This window comes from Pomacea canaliculata, linkage group LG6 (assembly GCF_003073045.1).
Source record: "Pomacea canaliculata isolate SZHN2017 linkage group LG6, ASM307304v1, whole genome shotgun sequence".
NCBI lineage: Eukaryota > Metazoa > Mollusca > Gastropoda > Architaenioglossa > Ampullariidae > Pomacea > Pomacea canaliculata.
Window position 1 is genome coordinate 2447878 of NC_037595.1, and position 14050 is coordinate 2461927.

Sequence of the window (14050 nt, forward strand, 5' to 3'; positions counted from 1 at the left end):
TCAGTGCGTGTGTCTGTACATGTTTAGGTGTGAGAGCAAGTGCGTTCTTAGTGGCTGCATTCATCTATTCACTCAAAACAGTGATACCTGAAAATGTCGAGGCTAAGAATATTTATATATTTATATATATATATTGCATATGACAGAGGACTGTCTTGACTGCACGCTAACCTCCTGAAACAATTCGTCATAATTATGCGCCAACGTCCACCGCAGTTCTCACGTCATTTCGACGTAGATCATACGTACACGTATACGTGAAGAGCACGTAAAATATTTATGTTTATATGTCAACAATGTTGACAGTTGTTTTGTGGTATTATGTGAGTTGGGCTGACATTATTCTTATTTTTCTTTGTACTTTATGAATATAAATATTACTATTTTTTACTTATTTGTATCGCGTTTTTAGAGTCAATATTTTTTCCATTGAGCATTTTGTAGCAAAGAGGGTCATGTGAAGGATGTTCACGGTACTTCATAACTCTTTTAATAATAACAACCAAATAAAAAAATTTTAGCGGAAAAGACACAAGAGGTCATACTCAAGTGAGGTGCAATTGTTTTATTGTCTTTTCGATAAAACTGAAAAAATGTTCAGGAAACATCCTCCTACAGTATCCAGAGACGGTTGTCACTGCCACTACTCTGTTACCGAATCCTCCCCTCTTGGACTGCTGTTTCTCCTGTTACTAGCACAGCCTTCTGTAATAAGTAAAAAGCAATAAACTTTCAGAAATTGTTTGTAGCTGTATTCAAAATTGTCTTGCCACAATAACAGTGGAAATCTCTTTCTAAAAAAAGGTAAAAATCTTGAAAGATTTAAAGATGTAGGAATACTGCAGAAAATACATTGTAAGAATTATTTACAGTTAGTCTTCACAGACCTTGCGAGGAAATATCCCGTTAGTCAGATGGTAAAAATATCGTTTTAATACTTGGGACAATAATGACTCTCAATAAACACCTGGGTGACATTCTTACCTTTGTGACAACACCTGTACTCACTTCTCACAGACAAAAGGAAACGTGCGCGAGACACTGCAATATTCATCATCCCATAGCCCGTTGCTGTAGATGGCGCCACAGGCCTGTTTATTATGCAAGTTGTTCGGCTCTCCTCGTGCCCAGTTGGAGTAAGAAATACCTCTTCCATTTAATGTTAATACCCAGCGTCCATTTTGCACAAAGTCGTTGATTCCTAACCAGACCTTGCCCGCTGAGAGGTCAAAGATAGAACAGTTCTCCCCAGAGCAAACAAATATTAGTTTTTTTAAGTCTACTGATTTTGATATCAAATAATATATATATATATTGTATTTAATACTACATGAATTCTTTCTAGAGCTATTTCAAGTCAATAATTAATTGCAGTATAAAAAATATCTTTTTATAAAATATTTGAATAGTCATGACAAGTCTGTATAGAACTGCGACCGTTCGGAGCCGTTTCCAGCATGAACATAGTCTAAAGGCTACTATGTACACCTTGAGGATCTGGACACGCTTGTCCATGTATGGAAAATCTAGAAGGACCTGCTATAAAACTCATTTCACAGTATTACAAGATGATGGGTCGCCTTTCGTGGATGTAGTCACTTACCGCCCTTGTTGTTGATCAAATTCCGAACAAAAGTGTTTTCCGAGGCTGAGGTGATTTCGACGAGGTGACCACCAAACACCCTGCAGAGGCTCTGTAAAGAATATATATATATATACTATCTGTCACCTTCTTGCATGGGGTATCCTACGGACAATGACATTTTTAACGTTCTTTTAAGGCAGGATCACGTGTTTAACAATCATCCTAGCAACTTAATTTGGGACACCTAATGTGGCAGTTTATTTGAGATATAAGATGATCTCGTGTGTTTTCCTGATCTCTTTCTTCAGGTTATTCAGCTGTCGTGTTTCTTAAATGTCTTGTGTCCCACATCTGTTGATATGTTTGAGTTTGAAAGTTAGCTCAGGAAAAATAAGTTTAAAATCGGAAACTTACCCTAGCATCTACCCACGGAAGCAGCTGCCCAATGTAGGCATAACACGAGTTGCCATGTCGAGTCCAGGACTTAGGACACACAGAACAATCTGTAGACATCACAAAACTGTTTTTATTTTGCTGTTTGAATCCTCACTGTCTTAAAAGTTAGAGACCATGTATTTTTCTATCACCTACGAAGAAAAACAGACATTTTGAACTTATGATTTTATTTTAATGACATAAAATAAAGTAACACGAAACCCTTACTATAGAGAAGTGAAACGTGAAGACCTTTTTATATATTTCAATGTAATGTCAGACGACGATAAAGAACAACTGATTGTCCACAATAAACATTACGAGGACTAAATGGCGGTGTTGTTGCTGATGAAATGTTAACATTATTGTAGACTCCTCAAAGTAAGAGTGAATGCTACTTACGGCACACGCCAGTGAGAGCCAAAAGCAGGAGGAGCGTTGATGTCGACATGTCTGTCTGTACAGGTGCTTAGAGACAGTGTGAGTCTTTATACTCTCAGCACACTACCGGACGTCCACCATCACCTGTATCACGTGACAGTAGAAAGCGCGCAGTATAATTAATGAAACCACAAATAAGATAAATAATAAGACATCACACGCAGCTGTCGCCAGTACTCACCACGATGTCGTCTGTCAAGGACAGGAGGTATTGAGTGTCATCTTGTTTTATGGCCAACTACTGGGGGAGGGACAGGACAGCTGCATATTGGACGTGACTGTTGACTGGGAACGTCATATTCACATCGACTGCGTGACACGACGTTGCTGGACGACGTCACATGGTCTTTAGCTGTGCTACCAGGTGACGTCACATGGTCCTTAGCTGTGCTACCAGAAAATTCATGGTCCTGTTCCAGATGTAGTATTTTCTGTGTCCCCTGAGATACTTGCCAAATGGCAGACATGTCTCTTGCTAGATGACTTCGAGTCATCCCATAATATGTAGAAATATCAACGTGAATAAAGTAACACAAATCTCTCAATCTGAGTAGAGTGCTTAAAGTTCTACAGACAGGCTGTGAACAATAGTTCAACTAACCGGCTTAAAAGTAGGAACTGATCCTAGTCTAAAAGTCTGGTTAGATGAGAGAGGCGTTCAGCTGAAACAGAGCTTGGGGACCTACTCCTAGGATAAACACCTGACAGGTAGGTAAGGGTTGACATTTACATGTGTTTAGTGACCAAACCTCAATAAGAAGCTTTTGCCTGGATCTGATTTTAGATGTAAGAATTCGTTTCATTTGTAGTGTAAGGCAGTTATATCACACGTTTCAGCAGTTTGTCATGTCTACTACATAATAGTATATAGTGTAACATTGATAGCATGTACTGTAGGTTATTACATTCACAGTATTTTCATCCCATAGTGTGAGATTACTAGTAGTGTGCCATGTATAGTAAAACATTGATATGCTATTTTTTCATTAAATGTTTAGATGTACAAATATTCTAATTCTCATTTAAAAGTGATAAAAATGACCACCTTCATATTTCCTTTCCTACCAGAATTAGTTTGAGAACTTAAAATCAGGATGTAGACATGTTTTTTGATGGACAAGTGCTGTTGCATTCTAGCAAATGCCCTTGTATAAAAGGGAAATGATGAAATCCGAACCAAGCTTCAAACTTTAGTATCTCATTGACCTTCGACATTGGCACGTACGAAGACTACCTCCTAGTAATATAATATTTCGAACAGAGTCATACAACTGATATCTGCTGACAACGCAGTATACAAAGCTGTCGCCATCATCGATATCTACACAATAAAATTAATCATAGCATCCTATTAAAGTCTGTGTAGCTTGTATGATTTACATACAACACAAGAGTGAAGTATTAAATAATATCTGAAGGGATATAAAGTGTGAAACAAATGTATCACAGATTGTCAGAACAAGGATGCTGCATTCACGTGAGTAGTTGTTTACATTTGTCATCTGCCGAAAAAACGAAAAGACAGCATGTGTGTGTGAGATATCATGTGGTGGGATATACTATATCTGTGTATTTGTGAGAAAAAAGACAAGACGAATGAATATGATGAATAAATCTTTTATTTTGTCTAGGAAGTATTTATTTCCAAGTTGAAAATGTTCAGATTATTCTCGTCTGTTTCGCTGCCAGTAGTTGAGAGACACACAAACGTACAAACTTACGCACACCTACAAATACACACACACACACACACACACACACACACACACGAACACGCACACACACACTACCTTTGAAGTCCAAACAAGTCCAACAAACACTATGCTAAAAACTTTATGATAACAAAACTTACATCATAGTCTTTTCTCGATCAACCTCACTGAACCGTTAAAGGTCACGGCGGGTTTCAGCGACATTTCGAGCAAGAAATCTTAGCTTCTTCCTGAATAATATTCCTCCGATAAAATAGTAAATTATCAAAGATTTAATATTGTGCAACTTTGAACTGAGGAGGATTACTTCCATTAGAAAGATTCCAGCTGAAGATGCTACTGAAATCCTGTCACTTCCGGTGTATAGGAACTCTTCACTTAGCGACCACGTGGAGTTACCATCAGTTCTCTGACCAGTCAGTACCACAACTTTGGTCTAGAAAACGGCTGCATGGCAGATTTGTTTTATTTATTACAATACAGTATACAGTACACCGTTGTATAAACATGTAACAGTACATTAAACATGTTATAGCTGGTGCAAAGATACCATTACAACTATAAAGAGAGGACACAAACCCCTTTAGAGTACAGTCTGCATAAACTGTGCGGCCCCATGCTCCCCTGGGGGTGATTGGGAACAAGAATAAAACATAAAATGTCGGTAAACCCCTTAACACTTATCCATCAATTTGTTTCTCGATCGAGTTGTTGGAAAGTCTGTGTTGTGTGGTGTCCTGTGCCGCACTTAGCAGGTTGTTATCAGGCCACTTTTCTCTTCTTCACAACAATTTTCTGCTGCACGAATTATTTTCACAACCCATCGCCGTCAATTTTATACTCTTTGTATAATTGCCTCTGAGCTCATCAAATACAATATTGCTTGTTTTCTGATGTAGTGAAGTAGTTCTGGCTACATTTCTAGTCTGCTCTCTCTCACCCCACTCTCTCTCTCTCTCTCACCCTCTTTATCTCTCTTCAGTTTTCCGTTCTGTTGACAGTGGTCTTCTGTCTCGAGGTTTCTTCAAGTGTAATTTACAGATTCCGTTCTTTTTCCCACCATGGACCTAAGCTTTGGAATTGTTTGCTCTCCAATGGTAGTCATTCATTCCGTAAAATCTTCTAATGTAACTCAAAACTGAATTTTAAGTGCCACTTGTAAAGGTTTCCCAGTCTGGTATTGGTTTGTTTGAATGAGTACATACACCTGTCATGGCTGCTGGATGGTAGTGTGTTTGTTATCTTTGTCTTGCTTTATAAATGAATTTTTTGACTGAATGAGTTCGCCTAGTACCTGTTGAATGGGTCACTTCTAAATACTGACAATTATTGTCATCGTTGTGGGTGATGAGTACATACATATTGACTGAAGCATATTACTCGGCAGTGAATACATAACTGGGAATCAAAACAAGATACTACAGTTTATATTTGTATCAGTTGACTGTTGGGTAGCTTCCGTTTTAGTATGAAAATTTGATATATTCAATGATCAGTCGTGATACACTCTGTGATGTGAAGGATTTTTCACAAGGTGCAGCAAATAACAATCTAGGTTAATTAAGGCCACAACTATAGGGAACAGTAACAGACGATAATGCGAGATGTCAGTTAATTTGACGATAAGCCAGAATGTCTAACAGTACTCACGTGACACTAATGATGGCAGTTAACACTAAAATTTAAAATAGTCATCTTTTGCCGAAGTGTTAATTGGCAAACCAAACAGTTAAGAGATCACTTCACAATCAGTTTGTCTAGAATATTGAAGCTGTCTGTGCTTTAAAAATAGACATGCTGGCAGATGAAAAAATGTTTTCCCACCCATGAATGTAAAAATAATAGACCTCTAGACAATACTTGTGCCATATTTTAAAGAACAGAAGCATACCATAACCTGTTTGTAGACATATTGCTAGTTACGGGTTAGTGAGGTAGTAAGCAGTTAAAGTATTCATTCAGGCTATTCATTGAACATTAAAAAAAAAACCTGTAATGTTGAATTTTTAGTTTCATAGCTGACATACTAAATGACCAAGTATAATATCTAATGATTAAAAATAAGGTGTCTACCACTTTGTGGAAAGACTTAAAATGTGAGGATGACCTCCTCGTCTAATCTTCTGATCCTTAACTATACAGCTGCCAAGAATAAATTTTCGTTTTTACAGTGCCACCAACTATATGAGGAGGACCGACTGTCCCACTTCATCATGAGCTTTTCGAATGATTTCAAAAATGTTCTTAAAAGAAGATTTAAGTAAAAAAGAAATCAAAACTTACAGAAGATATAAGTAAAAAAAAAAAAACTTACAACAGATGTTAAGTAAAAAGAAAATAGAAACTTACAGACGAAAAATCATCTCTAGAAGAGCAAAAATCTTTAGAAGGGGAATAATTTACGACAGACATTGAAAAGGGCCACAACTGATGCATCCCGGAAGTTACAAAGCGATATGTTCTAGAGAAATTTGAAAAGAAAATCTAGTATAGAAATATTAACGGTTTGAGTAATGTCCGATCCAACGTTTGAATTGTAAATAATTCGCACTTTGAGATGGAGGCGACTTTTAATCAAAACAAATATCTGGCCATTTCAACTGTGACAAAGCTTTGTGTAATTATTATTTGAGCAACTCTTAAGTCACTAATTTATAATAAAATATTATATTCTCTTTTTCCAAGATTCTCTGTTGTGCTCCCATGTCCATTTGACATGTAGTAAGAATAATCATTTCAAATACCTTGATGAAGAACTTACTAATTATACTGTCTTTCCCGTTAGCTTGTCCTTCCTTCATCTCTTTCCCTCGTGTCAGACTGGAAAATTCGGCAGAAGATCCGGTTTCCTTTCCATGTCCTGAATTTTTTTGGCTTTGTCTTCAAACTGTGTTTACGTTCGAAGCTTTTAAATCCGGGTTTAAAACTCACCTCTTCAAGAATAATTTTGCACAGTCAAGCACTCTTCCAATCACTCCTCCTTTCGTCATCCATGTACTTAGTTCATGTTTTTGTCAGGGTGCTATCTGCTTGAGGAAGCTTATACTTCTTGTTAACTGTGGATGTCTGTAGTCTCTTGTAGCACATCAAGCCAGCATACACATGGAAAAATGCGTTTTAAAATTCTACTATTGCTATTAAGTACCTATCAGCTCATACACAGACTCTGCATACAGGTCACTCTGGACACTGAACATGCTTTCCTTCCTAGTCTCAACTGTATAAAAAGATTAACTTACAACAACGGCAAAATCTGGATCAATGGGGAAATTTTTGTTGATATTTAAAAAAAGCCATTTGCTACAAATCGCTTATCTTTTTTTTCGTCTTATATTGGATAGTAATTTTTTTTAATTTATTAACACATACGAATAAGAGGTAGAAGAGTAGAATTCTGGATGTTTGTTTAAATTGACGAAGTGCTTACAAAAGTTCAGACAAGCTTTTTCTTGGAAATAAAAAAAAAATCTTTGGAGGATGTTTCTCACGCCATTACCTCAAAAACAAAAGCTTCATGGGACATAATTAAAATTTATGAGAAGAACTGCAACTAGACCGAAGATGGGACTTGAACCGGGAGGATCGCGAGTAATAAATAAAGAAATTAATAGAGCTGTGAAAATAGACAAAATAATGAGCAATTAACTCCAGCACACGGTAGATGTTGGACTGACTTCCGGTAGGGGAGAAGTCAGGATAAAATATTCTAACTAAGGTGATGACGACCCATGGCACTTTGCTGACGATGAAGACGCACGAGACGAGGACAAGCATCTTGGTCAGCGCCACCTGCTGGCCCTGTGTGTCACTACTGGTGGAGCTGGTCTTCTCTCGCCACGACATGGCGGCTCTGAGTGTCACCACCGTGGTGGCCGTTGATCCCGACACAAGGACAAAGATGACAAGGGGAAAGACAATCAGCATGAGGGTGTCCTCTCCCTTGTCGTACACAAGGAGAACTTCGCTCTTCTGCCAGGCAGCTGACGGCGCCACTGCCCACCTTGTCCCACCTGTGGTGTTGTCGTAAACAGCAAACACGTACCTCTTAACAGGTGTAGTGACGAAGGCCAGCTGCATGCCGATGACAATGGTAGCCAAGAGGATGCCCATGGTTCTAGTGCTCATGAGGGTGTTAGCCCGCAGTGGAAACACAACACACAGACAGCGGTCTACAGCAATCAGGACACTGATACAGGTGGAGGCCTCTCGCAAGCCGTAATTAACCCCCATGGCATAATAATGAGTTTTTATGTACACCTCCTCCCCTGCTATCGGCTCCAGTATTCTTATCCAGTATGCGAAAGTGAATGCCATAGAGTAAGCCAGGAATGCCATGTCCACTAGAGCCAGGGTAAAGAGACAGAGGTTCATGCGGTCTCTCACTCCCTGGCGTCTGAAGACCAGACAGCTGACCAAGTTTGTTGACACGCCCAGAGCAACTACTACAGGTTTCATCACAACATTGTAATAAAATACCGTGTTTAAATATGCATCGTAAGAAATTATATTGTCGGGGTTGTTCCAGGGTAATACTTCAGCCTTACTTTTCAAATTATCGTTGCTGGTATTGAGAGAGAGATTCATGGTCGTTATGATTGTTTTATATTTGTCAGCGTGTACTACCGACAATCCGTTTAAGGTTACTTCTGAATACCAAACCATCAATCTGATTTTGGCACTGGAAGTCGCAGTCTGTACCTCGATAGCTATGTCCTCTGTCTTTTGGGGTCACATTTGCTGTTCTGCGTGCTTGGTCAGATTTCAACCTGTGTATACAGCTTATTCATTTGAAGACTGTCTCTTCGATGATGAAAGTATAGACGAAACATCTAAGGTAAAGGAGAGATGATGTCGGTCCTGGCGTGTAACACCTGGAACATTCAAGAATGATCATGCTTTATGATTGCACTGGTTCTGCAGCCTCGAATAGTCACAGTTCCGAAGTTTTGTCATGTTTGTGATAACCAAAGTATTGTTGTGACTATGGTAACCAAAGTATTATTGCGATTGTGGTAGAAGACTTATACTTGCATGCCAAGTTTCAAATACTTCTGTTAAGTATTAGTTATAGAATAAAAAAAAAAAAGTCGATTGTAACTGTCCCATTCAGAAAATTTTTGAAGTTATCACTGCTGTGTTTTAAAAGCCTAAAAATAAAACAAAGAAGAAAAAGATGAACAGAAAGATCAAATCATGGTACGAACCAAATTTGTTTGTAAATTAAAAGTTTTTAATAAACTGACCTGGAGAAGACTAGTCCTGGGATGTCATCAGCGCTGCACTTGAGGCAAGAAACATCACAATTCAGATTTCTTCAGCTTTTATACTAAAGTTCGATAGTCTTTGGACCAATTATTTTTAAATGAAAATAACTCCATTGACAATTCTAACTATTAAAATTGAAAACATACATTTTATGACATTAATGAGACTTAAGTTTCAGATTTTAGAAAACTCGATAAATTTACATACTTTTCTTCTAAGTAAAATTTCAGATTGTTGGCATGGATGCAGGTATAATTACATCGATTGGCCTTTTTTCCACCCATGTTATTAGTTCTAATATTTTAAAATGTTGAATTGTATCCCCTTCAGTTTTGTTTGAAACACAGAAGAGCAGGTTAAACACTTTTACAATATTTACCATCATTTCATCTTTCTTGGGGTAATTGCTGGCAAATTATCTATTTCAGAAATAGCACAAGTTTGCGAAGAACAATTCTTCTATATCTAACAAACGATCAAGTTTCTTTTTTATTTACATTTTTTTATTTATTTTTTAGGTTGGTGGGATTTTCTTTTCAAGTACTTGCTTTGTTCTGTCTCAGACGAATCATAATAGTGATTTCAACTTTTTTTGAGCGTTGACAGAAAACGTAACTAAAGGTAATCGAACACAGCATTCCCACTCGTACATTATTTACAAGGGAACAGTGGGAGCATTTTAGTTCATTTTTCCAGGTGTCTTATTGTTAATAAAATATAAACACATTTAAATGCGCATTTCTCTAAGATAAACTCCTGTATTTTTTTTCTTTTTTAGAGATGGCTAATTTCCAGCATTACATTTGTATTTTTTAGCTACAACTGACTGCTGAAAATTTTTTTTTTACCATTAATTTGATACCTGTTTATCTATGTAAAAACTTATTCTTCTTCACGTAGCTGCATGCAAAATTTACTACTTACCTGGTGATGCTCGTACGTGTTCCTGTTAATGCTCCTCATACGCTTGTCCCCTTCAATTGTTTGTAGCTGTTTCGAGCATATACATTACTGTTGTCCTCAAACTGTCAGTTGTTTTTAACAGAATGTTTGATAAGGAGACGACTGATGATGTGTTTGTGATTCTTACTTGTAGACAAGACCGGTGTAGACAGCTCGATGTTGTATATCCGATGCTTGATCTTTGTTTCAACTTTTTACCAGCTTTACCTACTTTTAAAAGTATATGAGCTGGCAAAAAAATTATGTTACTTTGGTATTCTGTATTTCTGGAATGCTGTGCTTGTGCCAGGTTTTCGGTAACCCTCAGTAGGCATTGAGTTGTTATTTGCAAAACTTTTGAATTGTTCATGTTAACATACCAGTGAGTGTGGTTTAATGTGAAGACAACTTTGATGAAGATGCATACCTTGATAAAGAATTTACGGTACGTCCGATATACTCAGTCTCTTCCATCTGCTTGTCCTTCACTTATTTTCTGTCCATCGTGTCAGACGAGACAATTCGGCAGAAGTTTTGTTTCCTTCCTATGTATGGCATTCTGTTCCCTTTGACCATCATTGTGTTCCCGAAGCTTTTAACTCTTAGAGCACGATAATCCACGAAGAGATGCGATTTTCATTACTTTTACTGCAAAGTTCAAGTTTTCTCCTTTCCCAAAATTATAGGTTTCTTGGTTTAATATTTACCTGAAAGAAGCAATAATAAAAACATCACCCATTGTCGTTTTCGCAGTTGTAAGTTATTATAATAACCAGTCTTTGTAATACTTATACTTCTATGTAGTACTATAAGGTTTAAATCTGGTCTCAAAACTCACCTCTTTAGGAAATATCTGGCATGACCAAGAGCACTGTTCCAATCACTTCTCATTTCGTCGTCCATGCTCTTAGTTCGTGTTTTTGTCAGGGTGTCATCTGTCGTGTTATACAATCGGGTGTCATGGGCTCACTCTCACAAACATGCTAACAGTCAAACAAGTCCGACAAACACTCAAACGGCCGATACGAGTGACGAAACCAATCGCTCCTCAGTGAACAAATACACACACAGGTCAGGACAGTACAAAATACAAGTTTATTCACGGTCAATAACGTAACCGACCAACAACCCAAAGGAAAGAAAAAAGGAGACCCCGAAAATGCAACACAAACAAGCAGACCAATAATAAAAACATAAAGCCAGCGGGCACCAGCATAAGCTGAGAGCCGCACAGTGATGCAGCTACACGAAACAAAGCATCCCTCTGATATCAGGACCCCACACGTACCCTTCTCCCCGACCCCCACCCGCCAAACACTACCCGGGGTCAGCACGCCGCGACTGAAACACCTAATGATGTAAACAAGAGAGGTTAAGGGCTAAGCACGGACAGGTAAACTCTAACGGGGGATATAGGAGAAAGGGGCATTCAGCCTGTGTTCTTGATGACACAGGTGTGGCGCTCGTCACCCGCTGTCTCCACAGACTCACTTCACCCAGGCGCTAGTCCTCCGGAATCTTCCGGCGAAAGCTCGGGAACGGGCCTCCACGTGCCCAGACTCAGGAACACCCGAAAGGCCCTCTTCTCCCTCCAGTCCCCTGGTACCCTGACCTGTGTCTGTAGTCTCTTGTATGCAGCACATCAAGCTCGCGTACACACGGGAAAATATGCTCTAGTCTAACATTATCTTATCATTACCTATCAGTTCATACACAGACTCTGAACACTGATCATGCTTTCTTTGCTAGTCTCAACTTGGTCGAAAGATTAATTTAAAAATATGAATCAACGGTGAAAGTTTTGTCACGGAGTTTGTTTTGGTTTTTGTTGTTGTTTTGTCACTACTTACAACAATCATTTGCTAAAGACACAGTTAAAGAACTCGCTTATGATTGTTTTGGACTAATTTTGAACAGTTTATTTGATTGTTAATTTAAAAGACCAAACACCATTCAAGCAAATTATTTTTCGTTTGTATATGATATTGCTAATTTCTCATACCATTTGTATTGCCCTTGAAAGAAACTTCAAATACTGCTTTTGTTTCACGTGTAACGCTATTGGTTGCCATGGAAATGGCGCCCAAACAAACATTTATAAAAGCTTATCTCCTTAATTTTGTAGACCTCAATTTTTTTATTTTATTTATTTTTTTTTTTTGAAAGGGCAAAGTAAAGGAAAGATCTACAATTTAGCTTAGGGAAATCAGTAAAATCAAATTAATTATTTTTGTCGTAAAACTGTGTTTACAATAAAAAAAAATATTGAAAGCAGCGTAACTACTAAACTACTAATTTTTAAGGAAAAAAACCAACATTAAAATGTTTCATTACTTATCAAGAATGACAGTCAAAATTTATGGCTGTATCACATGTTAATATAAAGTTGTAAGGTTCAAACTGTAACAAAAACAAAAATCTGAGAAAACGAGAAAAGAAAAAGTAAAAGCTTAGTAACTTTGTTTTATCTCAGCCTTTTTGTATAATTTAGATGTTTAATAGAAATTATGACCATCATTTAATCTTTTCATACATGCAAAATTGCTTATTTCACAAAACTCCATTTAGATGCTGTTGTGTATCCAACTGTTGATTAGGCTGCAAAAAAGTAATTTAAAAATGATGATTGCAAATATTTAGCTGCACAGTTATGGGTTGAGTTCATTATCTAGAGGCTCAGTGTCCACTAGCTTCATGGGTCTTGGCATCTCTGATCTCTAGGATGATGGCACGAACATCAACATATAATTCTTTTATTAAGAAAATTAGTTCAAAAGCTTCTTCTTTAATAAAGACACAAACTGGACCAAGTCTTTAGGGAGCATAACCTGTTCATGGCATCTAAGTCTACACCTTTGAGTGCACTAGCATTTTGAGAAGCTAGTCATATTCTATCATTCATTATTCCAGGATTATTTTATGAATTATCTTTGCATGATTTTTGATGGCTAGATGGATGATTTTTGAGGCTAGATGGTTCCTTATTTTCTGTCAAAGATTTCTGGGAAAAGCACCAGCTGTCTGGCCTTCTAGGAGGCTGACAATGTTGTGGTCTCTAGACACTGATTGGCTACAAGCTTGACCAGATAGCATTCGTCACTTTATTAGGAATATTATATAAATTCACTCCAATATCCATGGTTGATCAAACTTCATTGCTAGAACTATACGGAGATTTCTTCTCTCTGTTATTTCATAAGCTGATAATAAAGCCAGTATAGTGTTTGCAAATTTATGTGAATGATAATATTGTGACAAAATTTTAAAATACAAACGGCCCGTTAAAAAATCTGTGCGAATGTTGAAGTAAGTCCTGCTGCCTTACATTCCAGACAAAGTAGTCAAATATGAATTATTGCAAGTTCACTCAAATTTGTAAATGTTCACATCTAGTCCTGATTATTACTGAGATCAACAGCAGAATTCAAGGCTTATATTTTTTTCTCTCTCTCTCGAGAAGCTTACCACATGATCAATGGTGATCTCGATCGCAGAATTATGTGCACTAATTAGTTACATTTTGTAATTATGCTGCTACGACGGTTTTAGAATGCTATCGCCGTTTGTTTGTTTGTTTGTTTTTATTTTTGCACGTGGTATTTTGAGAAGAAATGAGCGTCTGACTGGCACAGTGAGCATTAAATATGTAGCGTTAATATCTCTGACAGAA

General features: G+C 37.5%; 2 protein-coding genes across 3 annotated transcripts; both read right to left on the reverse strand.

Annotated features, from left to right (window-relative positions):
* Window positions 1-550: 550 nt before the first annotated feature.
* Window positions 551-2550, reverse strand: LOC112565872 (perlucin-like protein). Of its 2 annotated transcripts, none has more exons than XM_025241726.1 (5): window positions 2423-2550; window positions 2000-2088; window positions 1604-1694; window positions 1009-1219; window positions 551-705 (listed from the first exon to the last, which is right to left on the reverse strand). In XM_025241726.1, the coding sequence occupies exons 1-5, from the start codon at window positions 2469-2471 to the stop codon at window positions 693-695; spliced, it is 453 nt and encodes a 150-aa protein (XP_025097511.1). In that variant the 5' UTR covers window positions 2472-2550; the 3' UTR covers window positions 551-692. The 2 variants fall into 2 exon arrangements, with proteins under 2 accessions (XP_025097511.1, XP_025097512.1); XM_025241727.1 differs by having other exon boundaries at window positions 985-1219; window positions 2423-2549.
* A 4760-nt stretch (window positions 2551-7310) lies between these two features.
* LOC112565964 lies at window positions 7311-8628 on the reverse strand. Its single transcript, XM_025241864.1, has 2 exons — window positions 7848-8628; window positions 7311-7390 (listed from the first exon to the last, which is right to left on the reverse strand). Exons 1-2 carry the CDS (start codon window positions 8626-8628, stop codon window positions 7311-7313), a joined length of 861 nt encoding a protein of 286 aa, XP_025097649.1.
* Between the last annotated feature and the right edge of the window lie 5422 nt (window positions 8629-14050).